Source organism: Anabrus simplex, chromosome 1, assembly GCF_040414725.1.
Source record: "Anabrus simplex isolate iqAnaSimp1 chromosome 1, ASM4041472v1, whole genome shotgun sequence".
Lineage (NCBI taxonomy): Eukaryota > Metazoa > Arthropoda > Insecta > Orthoptera > Tettigoniidae > Anabrus > Anabrus simplex.
In genome coordinates this window covers 508248166-508262709 of record NC_090265.1, presented here as the reverse complement: position 1 = coordinate 508262709, position 14544 = coordinate 508248166, and the positions used below count along the sequence as shown (strand labels likewise).

General features: G+C 40.9%; 1 protein-coding gene across 1 annotated transcript in view; it reads left to right on the top strand.

Moving 5' to 3' along the window:
- LOC136868451 (vesicular glutamate transporter 2) overlaps positions 1 to 14544 on the top strand; it is a 169297-nt gene that overhangs the window by 124772 nt on the left and 29981 nt on the right. Inside the window, exon 5 of the mRNA XM_067144775.2 lies at positions 9998 to 10128. Within this exon, the coding sequence (XP_067000876.2) occupies positions 9998 to 10128 (131 nt within the window). The remainder of the gene's footprint in view (positions 1 to 9997; positions 10129 to 14544) is intronic.

Below are 14544 nucleotides of genomic sequence, written 5' to 3'. Positions count from 1 at the left end.
TGGGATCCCTCGCTGAGTCCGAGGGGAAAACCAACCCTGGGGGGGTAAGCACATTAAGTAAGAAAGAAAGAAAGAAAGAAAGAAAGAAAGAAACTGTAATGCCTATAAAGTGGATGCCAGAGTTCACCAAAATCAATCTTCGAATTTGGATAGAACATGATAATTCTCTCTCCCAGGGCGTGAACATCAAGCTGCGCATTGGTACATCTTCTACGGACCTTACCAAACACTCACAAAACGATTAAACAGGTAGGAACTTCACCTAAGGTATCCAATAACTACTCCACTGATTCTAAATTAACTAACTATATTACGACTTGTATCATTGCATGATCCCTTCATCAGTAAGCAAAATATACAATGTACACTCAAAATATTAACTACTGCTGGAAGACTCCTTATGTACATTCAATAATCCTAGAAAAAAGCAGTGGAAAATGACAGTGAGGACTGCACTGACATTGGCAGTGAGCCAAATGACCAATAGCTACAATCTAACTATATACAATGAGTGGCCTTAAGTCATGGGAAGACCGAGCGAGTTGGCTGTGCGGTTAGAGGCACGCAGCTGTGAGCTTATGTTCGGGAGATAGTGGGTTCGAACTCCACTGTCGGCAGCCCTGAAGCTGGTTTTCCGTGGTTTCCCACTTTCACGCCAGGTAAATGGTGGGGCTGTACCTTAATTAAGGCCATGGCCGCTTCCTTCCCACTCCTAGGTCTTTCCTATGCCATCGTCGCTATAAGACCTATTTGTGTCGGTGCGACGTAAAGCAGATAGTAAACAAAAAGTCATGGGAAGAACAATGTGATATTAATAACGAGTTGCTCCTCCACGAGCCCTCAATGCGGCAGCAATACGGCGAAACATCGACTCTATAAGGTGTTGGAATCGTTCTGGAGGGAACTGGATACGCGCATCTTTCACTGCTTCCCACAATTGGTCTTGTGTAGTTGATGTGCGGTTCATGGAGCGTACACCAACATCATCACCATCCAATAAATGCTGGATTGGATTAAGATCGGGGGATCTCGAGTGCCAATCCATGGCTATAACTTCACTGGAGTCCTCCTCAAACCACCTGCGTGCCACCAGAGAGTGGTGACATGGCTCATTGTAAAACAATCTCCATCAGGGTACTCTGGTGCCAGAAAGGGAAGCAAATGTTCTGAAAGAATGTCCACATAACACGCACCTGTCAGCGCTCCTTGCTGCAGGACAATGGGGCCTAATTGCAAACATGAGAACACCGCTCAGGCAAGAACTGAGCCACCTCCCACCTGGACACAACCTTGCTGACACGCAGGATCCATAGCTTCATGAAGCATACGCCACACTCACAGCTCGATACAACTGGAACCGCGAATCATCGGACCATACCACTGTTCCACGTCCATTACCGATGTTCGTGGGCCCATGCACGTCGTTGAGCTCTGTGTAGAGATGTCAGCAAAGGGACACGAGGTGCTCGTCGGCTGGTGAAGCCTATGCAGCCTTACAGTGTTGGTAAATATGGGTTCCTGACTACCAACATTCAACTGGGCGGTGATCACACTCACAGTAGCCCGCCGAGTGCCCGTATGGTTCTGCGGAGGCGATGAGATGTCCGTTCATTAAACACCTGTGGTCTTCCCGTGCGACACCAATTTCATATGATTGGTCCTCCTCATATCTTAGATTTAAAATAAGAAGTGGCCTTAAAACAATACACCCTTAAAGGGTTTTGACAGAGGTGGGGGGGGGGGTGAGGTGAGGCATTACGACAAAAATATTCATTTCTCTGAAATCGTTTCACTAAGCTGAAATTTCACAAGATGCATGCTCCTTATGTCTTAGATTGTTTCACGCACAGACTTAAAATTTTGCATGAAGGTTGATCGTCTATGTCCTAGATGTTAACGAAGAATATTTTTAAGCATTCTACCCCTAAAACAAAACATTTATTCCTTCATTACTGTTCGACGTACGAAGTTAAAACTTTCGCAGGTTGATCGCTTCTTCGTCCCAAATGTTAAATAAATTAGGGTTTTAAAACATTCCAGTTTTATGGGATCAAGTGAGTGTTAGATCCGAAAATAAATAATCTTCCTCTAAAACCGTTTGATGCACGAACTGAGGGTGTATTCCACAGACTCAGACAACAGTGGATTCACCAAATTTTAAACATATTGGAAGATAACTTCCAGTTTAAAACCGTAGCAAATCACGGGTATTTTGTCAATGTACTATATATATATCTGTCTTTCTATCCATCTATCTATCTATCTATCTATCTATCTATCTATCTATCTATCTATCTATCTATCTATCTATCTATCTATACATATCTTGCCCTTCAATGTCAGTGGCAGTCCTGTGAAAGTTTAAGCCCAAAAGCCGATAACTAACTCAATGGAGAGCTTTATATGCTTTGTACACATATCTGATTATGTTTCTAGTATTAACCTGATAATTTTGCGATCTTTGTGGAAAGAAAGGAGGACAGAGACGAAGGCTTGAACACAAAAAATCCTAATATGGTAATAATACATCCGTTTATACAATCACCACATTATATTTTATGCCAGATCTTCGATAATATCCTATTTCTTTCTTTCTGTCTGTACTTTTATAATATCAACCTGATAAAGCGGGTAGGACAAATAATGGCCTATGAGAGATTCAATATAATTTGGTCTGTTTGTCCCTTACAGCAGCACCGAGTGAGATGGCCTTGCGGTTGGGGTCACGTAGTTGTAAGCCTGCATTTAGTAGATTTTGGGCAGCCCTGAAGATAGTTTTCCGTGGTTTCCCATATTCACCGTAGGCAAATCCTGCGGCTGTACCTTAATTAAGACCTCGGCCACTACCTTCCCAGTCCTAGTCTTTTCCCATCATTGCGTCACCGACACCCTTCAATGTGTTACAACGACGTTAAACAACTAGCACACAAAAGCACTGCACCACGGAAAATCGGTAAGGCGAATTTTCATGAATAATAATATTATTTGTTTTACGTCCCACTAACTACTTTTTAAGGTCTTCGGAGACGCCGAGGTGTCGGAATTTAGTCCCGCAGGAGTTCTTTAACGTGCCAGTAAATCTACCGACACGAGGCTGTCGTATTTGAGCACCTTCAAATACCACGGGACTGAGCCAGGATCGAACCTGCCAAGTTGGGGTTAGAAGGCCAGCGCCTTAACCGTCTGAGCCACTCATCCCGGCTCATGAAACTTGGTGTTTAAGTTTAAGGACAAGTGGGATCTCAGCTATAAGTTATCAAATATATTTAACAGGGGGCTGCGGAGGGGAGCCTACAACATGAAACTCGATGTTATCTTTTTTATGGTTGCTTTTACGGGAATGTTAATGAGAAAATCGATTCAGAATATTACTTAAACACTTCTTCCCGCTACAGTGGCGACCGTCTGAACAGCCTATAACTAAATCTATGGAGATCATGCCAGCAACGTTTTAAATGCTTTTTGTGCATCTCTCTGTACCTTTTGAATGTTAAACTTGATACTTGATAACAGCAACAGCATAAGGCGTGAACAGAAATGCAATTATTCACATGACGAGTGATGGTTCTGTCAACGACGGGTAGAAAAGCTAGTCTGTTCTATAAATAGAGACAAAATTAATACTCACGTGTACGAAGCCGTGGGCGGAAGCTAGTAGCTGCATATTTACATTATTTCTAATTTATTGGAAACACTCCGAATGTATTCGATGCCATTTTTTAATACATGCAACAAAACGGTGAATCGTTCAGTTAATTCTCGACTGAAGACTGGAACAGCGTTCACACAGTGGTGATAGTGGTAAGTAAGTAAACTGGTGTCTTCGATCCAATTTGCTGTAGCTCACTTCACGTACATGTGAGCTACATGTACAATGTTAACCACACACCAGCCCTCCCACCACTCTTTAATATCTGGAAATACCACGAATCGAACCTGGGCCCCCAAGGACGGCAGCACTACAGAGGCGATGTGGTGATGTGATTATTGCTTTTTGAGAGACGTAAGTGGGCTGAATGCCAGGTAGGAAATGTGAAAATGGAACGGATGGCTAATTTCAAATTTCTTTCAAGTACCACTGGGCTCAGTTAAGATTAATTTAAGAAAAAGGGAAGATGTACAATCCTTCGAAGAATGAAGGCATAAGATAGGGAGAGGCTACGAAAGGCATGAAAATGAAAAGACTTCATAGGTCTCGCGTACCTAATACCATCCGGATCAGAAAGGAACAAAATTTGATAAAGGGAGTTCATATAAGAAAGATGAAAGAGAGAAGATTGACACAAGGAAGTGGAAGACTTAGCTCAGGAAATCGTGGTCGCCAAACTACGCTCCCATGTTGAGAGCCCCTGGTCTTCCTTTTAATCGCCCATTGTGACAGGCTTGGGTGTATTCCACCGCCTCCACCCACAGAGGGAGGTTCTTACAGCCTCGGTAGACCAACACTAAGGAGCTATATGGTATGAGAAGCAGGCAATACGCTGACTACATGTTACTCAAATACCTGTTGATAATCTGGCTGGGCAATAGTTGTCTTTAACTAGCTGTTTGTGCCACTGAAGAGGGCTTAGCGAAGTAGGTCACAGTTCAGGACGAACTGCCATCGCCCAGTGAGTTTTAAACTGGAAGGGTCGCTCAGGCTAGTGAGGACAATAGGGGAGCTATCTGGTGCAATGAAGTAGCAAGCACATTGAAATGAGAAATGATATTAACGGCGACGTGATTCATTGAGCTAGCCACACGACACTGAATCCTGGTGGTCAGTAGACCAGGGTCAAATGAGGTTAGTACCATGGCGGTCATTTTCATTTAGAAGAAAGATGCATTTCGTAACTTCCGTCCTAGATAGTTTTTATCTGCCGACCTCGGTGGTGCAGTTAGTTAGTCGTTGCCAGCCTTCTCTTTCCGAAATGATACTTTTAATCCCGACTGATGTCGGAGGTGCCGGCCGCCGGCCGCGCCGCTTATCCGGAGGCCCCGAGTTTGATTCCTGGCTAGGTCGGGATTTTTACCTATATCTGGGGGCTGGTTTGAGGTCCACTCAGCCTACGAAATTACAGTTGAGGAGCTATCTGACGGTGAGATAGCGGCTACCGTCCAGAAAGCCAAAAATAACGGCCGAGAGGATTCGTCGTGGTGATCACAATATGCCTCATAATCTGCAGGCCTTCGGGCCGAGGACTGGTCGCTTGCTGGGCCAAGGATTTTCGGGGCTGTTGCGTCAAGGGGTGTGGTTTGGATTTGGTTGATGTCGGAGAGAATTAAATACACACCTCGTGACGTTCGCTTCCAGTCCCCATAAAAACACCCACTGTCAAAATTTCGACACCGAAGTCGGCTTAGACAGTCAGTAGTTCTTCTTCTACTGCTTCTTCTATTATTATTATTATTATTATTATTATTATTATTATTATTATTATTATTATTATTATTATTACAGTATTATACATCGTCATTGCACGTACACCTTTCAGCATTCAGTCTACAAGCCTCTGTGAATGAACTTGGCGTCTCCACAATCCTCTATTTGCAACTAACCCTGTGGCCTCATTTAGTTCAACACCTCTTATCGTTAAATCATTAAAATACGAGTTTACCAACCCTCATTTTGGTCTCGCTCTACTTATCTTGCCCTACATTACCAATTCCAGTATTCTCTTGATTAACCTATCCTCCAGCATTTGCCTTACATGACCCCACTACCGAAGCAGGTTTATGTGTATAGTTTCATCCATCAATGTTCCTATCTTAACCTTTATCTCCTTATTCCAAGTACCTTCCTTCCATTGTACTCCATATCTGTTACTTCTGAATAAGATATCCTGAGTCCACCTAGCTTTCATTCTTGTACAGCAAAGTTGGTTTGAAACAGGTGATGTCCCAATTCTGGTTTTAAATTCGGCACGAAGCGTGTGAATAATTAACTGAATATCAGGTCGATACAAAGGTATTCTCGTCCCGGAGATGAGTTCTTCGTTAGATAATACCGTTGATCGTAACTGTAAGCTCACTGCCTTAGGCCCGTTTTCTCTTACTTCTGTTGTTATCTTACATTTTCAAAACTCGGATAATATCATTACATCCGATAACGCTCACTTCTGTATTCACCACATCATTTATTATCACGATTTGCCAAAACTAAGTTATCGTTTCAAACTGAATTTGAACCATAATTTTTTTCATACTGACGCACGGAAAACAAATGACTGCGTAATACCGCCCTTATTGAATTGTAAACAAGTTTTAATTACGTTCGGTGTTTGCAAATAATTTATAATAAAATATGTCCGCCATCGACCACAGACGAAGAAAGTAGCCTAATAGGACATTCCAACAGAAGGAATTATTGCATTTGGTAGCAGAAAGCATTAGCATCGTAGAGAATAAGAAAACAAGTTATAGCTTACATATTATATTATATTATATTATATTATATTATATTATATTATATTATATTATATTATATTATATTATATTATATTATATTATATTATATTATATTATATTATATTATATATTTCACAAAAAAAGGCAAAATTCCTTAGTTCTTCATTAAAAGATCTTCCACTCATGTACCATGCAAGATAAAGTTATAATCAAGAATTCATTTTAGACCGACCTATGTGTTGGGAATTCCAGGTTATGTTCGATCATGGATATTGTCGAAACTTCAGATAACCCAAAACGTGTTTCAAAATCATTGTCATCGTAGTCCTTAAAGTATGTAGTGCGTTCTTTTTTATCCACCTAGGACGTTTGATTGCATAATCTTGGTTATATTCCTTATCGCTGTGATTTTCGACTTCATTTAGATATTCCAGCCGTCTATGAGCTGCCATCTTGAAAGGCTATTTATTAGCTTAGATTTCTTGTTTTACCGGCCAACCTGTCTCCGAAATAATAACCCGTTATCCAAGATAATGTCGGTGAATACAAATGTAACTGTTATCTCGGTTTTCTTAGCTTCAAACTAAGATAAAAGCTTGCTTGTTGTTTTAAGGGGCCTAACATCGAAGGTCATCAGCCCAAGGTAAAAGCTTTTACTCGCGTTGGTGAATACGGACCTAAGGATTGCTGCAACTTGATTCAACTTTTCTGGGATAATACACATCCTAAATCGTCCCGATGGGGTGCAGCTCTTTTCAGGTACAGCCCCAATGTACAGTAGGTGAGCAGCATGTACCATTACTTAAATACCTGGCAATACCGCAAATCGAACCCGGGATCCCAAGGACGGCAGCTAATAGCGTTAGCCGTCACACTACAAAGGCGAATGTGGTGAAATTAGTGTTGTTTTAAGAGACCTAAGTTGACTGAATGCCAGGTAGCAAATATGAAATATGAAATATGAAATATGAAATCGGGGTCAGAAAGGAACAAAAGCTGACCAAGGGAGTTCATATAAGAAAGATGAAAGTTAGAAGATTTACACAAGTAACTGGAAGACTTAGCTCCGGAAATCGTGGTCACCAACCTACGCTCCAATACTGAGAACTCCTGGTATCCATTTCAGTTGCCCATTGCGGCAGGCTGGGGATACCTTGGATGTATTCTACTACCTCCACCCACAGAGGGAGGTTCTTACAACTTCGACAGCCCAACACTGAGGAGCTATTGGTATGAAAAGTAGTGGATCCGGTTAAGAAAACCAAGATTTTGCCCGCTGACTGTTAGATGTCGCGCCCTGCCCCACTCCCTGTGGTGCTAGGAGTGTCTTATACCCCGCATTTTTTTCAGATAGTCATGTATATACCAGTACCAAGTTTGGTTGAGAGGTATGCTGGAACATACATACATACATACATACATACATACATACATACATACATACATACATACATACATACATACATACATACATACATACATACATACATACATACATACATACATACATACATACATACATACATACATACATACATACATACATACATACATACATACATACATACATACATACATACATACATACATACATACATACATACATACATACATACATACATACATACATACATACATACATACATACATACATACATACATACATACATACATACATACATACATACATACATACATACATACATACATACATACATACATACATACATACATACATACATACATACATACATACATACATACATACATACATACATACATACATACATACATACATACATACATACATACATACATACATACATACATACATACATACATACATACATACATACATACATACATACATACATACATACATACATACATACATACATACATACATACATACATACATACATACATACATACATACATACATACATACATACATACATACATACATACATACATACATACATACATACATACATACATACATACATACATACATACATACATACATACATACATACATACATACATACATACATACATACATACATACATACATACATACATACATACATACATACATACATACATACATACATACTGTGATAGTACATATATCACACCCTCGCACTGTGTGTAGAAGTTAGAGATATTATTGTCAGTATTCGATTTTTTTATTATTATTATCATTATTATTATTATTATTATTATTATTTCATTTGTATATTTTGTCATTAATCTTTGTAAGCTGGAAGGTATCCACATATGTTGTATGAGTAATGTGTTTTGTACTGGGAAAACATTGCTATATTGGACTCTGGTAATTTGTATGACTCATGCGGTCATCCCAGTCTGATGAGTTGAGCTTGTTGTTGTACTGAGAAAGTTCTATGACTCATGTAAAACACCCGAGAGTTTGTTTGTGTCTTGGGAGCAAGAAGTAGTTCAGGGCATGGTCTTGACAAGAGGATCTATCATGATTGGCTGGCAAAAACCAGTGGCGTATGCTGCAATCAAGACATTGGCTATCACTAGACTTAGATTACCCATTTTCGATAGTTGGTTTAGTGAACGTCAAGCCTTAAGGGTAACTACTTTCAACCATAAAATTCATTCTGCTGCCAATTCTCACTTCGGCCCGATTGTCGACAAAAATGCCTTTGGTTGCCTATAACAACCCACTCCGTCCTATTATTATTATTATTATTATATTGCGTTTCGCCCATAAAGAGCACGTAGAACCATTACGTAGAACCGGTTTTCTTGTTCTTCTTATCCTCCTTCCCAAAACTTCCCCATCTGTTTCACTTTAGGACTGTTTTCTTTCTTGCATCCGTGCGGTTTTGAGTTTCAAATTCCTTCCTGTTGGGTTCTTGGGTATGAAGTTATGTGTATTGATTTTCTGCCTACATGTATTCTGTGTAGTTACCAATCGGTCAATATCGATTTCTATGAGGTCACTTTGTTGTCTGCCAACCAGCGTATTTTGGATTGTTGGGTTCTGTTGATTGTATGGAAGATTTTCTTGGTCAAGTGAGAGTCGTCCATTGGTGCTATATGAATATGACAGTAGAATTTCATGCGTCTTTACCGTGCAAGTGAAGTGAATCGTTCAGTCAGGGAATACAGTTCTTCTGAGTTTTTGCGTATCTAGGTACCATCTAGAATCCTGGGTCCAAATACTTTCCTCAGTATCTGTTGTTCTATTTTCTCGATGTCCTTGACGTTGGTAGTTAATGATGACGTCTCCGTTACCTAGAGTGCTTCTGTAAGAACGAATGTGTGGTAGTCACGAAGTTTGGCTTTGGTGGATAGCGATTTCTTGTTCTACATATTCCAGGTGATTGTGTAGGCTTCATGCAATTTTTCTGCACTTGTTTTGTAAGCTGTTCTTTCGATGACAGTGTTTCCAATAATTTCACCTAGGTACTTGAATTGTATAACTTGTGTGATGTTCATGACGTGTTTTATTGAAGGAGTATTCAGTATGTAGTATATCAAATTGTTAAGTGAACTGTTTTGTCTGCTTCGGTGGCGGTCATGCGGTGTAATGAAGAGAAAATAACATGCTGAAATGTTTGGTTTGGAATTCCAGGTACCATCTGTCTTGTCTGGTTTGCGGTTTGGTGGATGGTAGTAGCAGAGAGTCCAGAGAAGGATCCCAAAATAACTCCAGAAGAGTTGAAGTACATTCAGGATTCATTGGGGAAAAGCAGTAACGGCAAGGTCAGTGGCACACGTTAGTTATTTATGCAGGCAAAGACCAACTCCAGTACTCAGACCGTAATATGAAAAAGAATGGCGGCTGAAGTAGTCAGATTCCCGATATTGGCTAACACGAAAATATCACGTACATATTATACCAGCGGCGGTAATTTAACATGATAAATGTAACGCCATAGGGAAAATTACTGCAGCACCTATGAAAACGCTTCGCGAACAACTATTCATCACATATATTCTACTAGAACAGATGGACAGCCCCACAGCAAACGAGAACAAATAAGGTAAGGGTTATACTGCCCGAAGGCTGGTCCGAACCTCCGCAGAGGTGTTCCTGAGCCGGAGTTTACGTGCGGTAAGGTGGCCAGTTCCTTTCCGCCCCTCCATTCCCTTACCCCCCACCAACAGCGCGTGGCAACCCATCCAACTCCTGACCACGCCCAATGTTGCTTAACTTTGGAGATCTCAGGGGATCCGGTGTTTCAACACGGCTACGGCCGTTGGCTAAACGAGAACAAGAAGCTGATTATTTTGAAATTTCACTTAGTGAAATAACATTTTATCTCAGATTTTACTTTACTGCATAGATGGAAGAAACTTGATAAAACTGTTAAAATAAGATTTATAACATCATTTTGAATGTTTAAAAATAAATTAAGATGCGAAATTCCTCAATTTGTTCACTCTCCTGAGAACTCTGAAACTTAACTTGTTGCCTTAGTTTCGAAGTGGTAAAATAAAATGGCGTATGGCTTTTAGTGCCGGGAGTGTCCGAGGACAAGTTTGGCTCGCCAGATGCAGGTCTTTTATTTGACTCCCGAAGGCGACCTGCGCCTTGTGATGAGGATGAAATGGTGATGAAGACGACACATACACCCAGCCCGAGTGCCAGCGAAATTAAATAATTATGGTTAAAATTCCCGACCCTGCCGGGAATCGAATTCGGGACCCCTGTGAGCAAATGCCAGCACGCTAACAATTTAGCTATGGAGCCGGACTTCGAAGTGGTAAAAAATTTCTAATGTTCAGCCCCCAATGAAAGCGAAGTACACCCGAAATGATTATGCTAACCGATGGTAACATTATGTTGACATATGGCATAGCAGCACCTCACACAATGATGCTAAACTTAGTAATGAAACGTTCACACACTTAAGATATAATAGGACTTTAACCATTGAAGAACGTGGGTGAAAAATCTATATTGACTCTAAACATTGATGTATTTAACCTATATGGGCAAGCTTCAGTTTGGTGTAGTCTACTTGATAACAGATAACCACAGCATGAATCTGAAGGTGTTGGTACTGTAAAACGGTGGGTTTAAACGCTGGGTTACAAAAACCCAGCTAGTCACTCGATCACTACTTCTTCTGTGTAACAGTGTACAGACTGCTCCATCTGTCACACTTATAGGTTTTATTATACTCCAAGATCCAACCAAACATTTCCTCAGCCAAGCACAGATTCTTGAAAATACACTTGCATCTGAATCACTCAACACTTTGAAGCAAATACAGAGGGGTCCAGAAAAATGTAGACACTATTTGATAGTCAATATCAATGGGGGAAAAATTACATACCGTTACAGTTCTTGCACGGGGGAAAGGTTATTTTATGTGGTCAAAGTGACCCCCATTAGCAGCCAAACAACGTCGATGCTACTGAACTGCTGACCGAACTACGGCTGTCAGTGTTGGCGGTGTGATACCCGCACAGGACGCCTCGATTGTTTCTCGTAGCTCTTTCAGTGTAGCTGGCTTCTGTCGATAAACATTTTTCAAGGTCCCCCATAGGTAGAAGTCAAGAGGTGTAAGGTCTGGAGACTGTGGTGGGTACTCAACAGCTCCTCTTCGACCTACCCATCGTCCAGGAAGATTTTCATTCAAGTAGGCTCTGACATTTCTGTGGTAGTGAGGTGGAGTGCCATCTTATTATAGATAATTTTTTTCATTTCCAAACACCTCTCGGATGGCAGCTAAAATCGATGTCTGCAGCATATGAAGATACACCTCACCAGTTACGGTACCTTCAAAGAAGAATGGGCCAATCAAACCGCGCAGTGACAGACCACACCACACATTAACACCGGGTAGATTAACGTTTGTCCACGTGCAAGTGAGGATTTTCAGGAGTCCAGTACTCGCAGTTGTGGGGTTTACAGTACCGTTCAGTTGGAATTGCGCCTCGTCAGACCAGATAACCACCCCTGCAAACCATTCATCCTCGCGGAGCATGCCTTCAAACCACTCGCAGTACTCCATCCTTCGATCCGGATCGACCTCGTTCATAACGTGCAGCGATCTTGGAATGTACATTTTCCACTTTAGAGCCTTCAGAATTCGTCGTATGGTTGCTCGGCTTACCCCGCTTTCACGTTCACCCTGCTTCACAGATCTGTGAGGTGACCTAGTAAAATGTTGCAACACAGCAGCGTTGGAAGCTGGACTTGTTGATGTTTTTGGTCGATCACACCTTTTCTTATGCACATCCTGAACAGTGCCGTCGGCTTCAAATTTATCTCGAATATGATAAATTGTTGTACGTGTTGATGGCTGAGTTCCGTACACATTACGTCATTGCCGTTGTACCTCCATTATGTTTCCGTACTTCCAGTACCACTTCAATACGGCCTTGCCTTGCTCAAACGACAATCTTACTTCATTCATTTAGGTTCGAACCCCACTGTCGGCAGCCCTGAAAATGGTTTTCCGTGGTTTCCCAATTTTACACCAGGCAAATGCTGGGGCTGTACCTTAATTAAGGCCACAGCCGCTTCCTTCCCACTCCTAGCCCTCTCCTGTCCCATCGTCGCCATAAGACCTACCTGTGTCGGTGCGACGTAAAGCAACTAGCAAAAAAAAAAAAAAAAAAAAAAAAAAAAAAAAAAAAAAAAAAAAAAAAAAAACCTCTTCATTCATTGCTGCACTGCCATCTGCTGGAAAACGCGAGCCAATATTGTCGCGCAATTCACGTGACCTTCAGCATCACTTGAGAAAACAATGGACTACGCTACCGTGCAAGAATTGCAACGTTATGTCATTTTCTTCCTAAGATATTAACTATCAAAGAGTGTCTACATTTAATAACAATAATGTTATTTGTTTTACGTCCCACTAACTACTTTTACGGTTTCCTGAGACGCCGAGGTGCCAGAATTTAGCCCCTCAGGAGTTCTTTCACGTGCCAGTAAATATACCGACATGAGGCTGACGTATTTGAGCACCTTCAAATACCATCAAACTGAGCCAGGATCGAACCTGCCAAGTTGGGGTCAGAAGCCCAACGCCTCAATCGTCTGAGCCACTCAGCCCGCTGTCTACAGTTTTCTGGGCCCCTCTGTAGACACTGACGGAACACCGCCATATTATTATCATCTATCTAAATGACTGTTTTTTGAGGAATACGAAAATGTTCATCATGAAGAATTAGGAAGAAATGTCTTCCCTAACCTCAGACTTATTCTCAAAATCATATGTGGACAGTACTACTTTGTCATCGACTTCAAAATAGTCACGATGTGTATTCCGAATGCACTTCTCCCTTAATGTTTTATTCCTTATAAAGTTGTATGAGAGACATTGCCGTCGTTAGAACGTGGCCCACAACACGATCAAACCAAACACATTCTCTCATTACTGCGTATGATTACAGATCCTCCCCGGCTACTTGATTCGCCATCATGGGACGATCGAGAGTAGCATTAAGGTCTGAGGATTGGAGTCGGTCTTGATGCAACTCGTGAGTAAAGTAGGTTTTTTTCTTTGCATCGGGGGAAGACTTAAATTACGCGAGTGAGAAAAAGTTCACGGCGCACTGATAAATTACTGTTCTTTTTAAGCTTTGTGGTAGATTTCTTTTGTTGATAATATACATCCTTCCAAATGAGCTCCATGCTGACTTGACTCTTCTACTTATCTCGTTTGTAAAGCCCCCGTCTGAATACTTCAACTGGCCTAGACATACATACGATCATGTGAATCTATAAAAACTGAATTTTTCATATATTTCCTAGAATAATGCAAATTGAATAAAACTTTTTGTCTTGTCCAGATTAATTTTTAGAGCAAGTTCTCCACTTTTCTGTTTGAGTTCTAGCATTCTCTTCTGTATATCGTCTGCATTTACTGAAATAAATACAGTGTCGTCAGAAAAACGAAGGTGATCGAGATATATTTCATTTATTTTTATGCGCACTTCCATCATCTGAGGGATTCAAGTACTTATCCCAATGCAATGGAAAATAATTTTGCCTATTCCCTTTTTAAATTTTAAATCTTGTACTATCTAATCACTGAAGGCATAGTAGAATAAAGAATGGTTTTCAGCAGTTTGATATACGGTTTTTGAATACCTAGAGTGCCTCCGATCCGAACTTGCTAGATACTGAGTCAAGTGCTTTCTCAGAATCTATGAAAC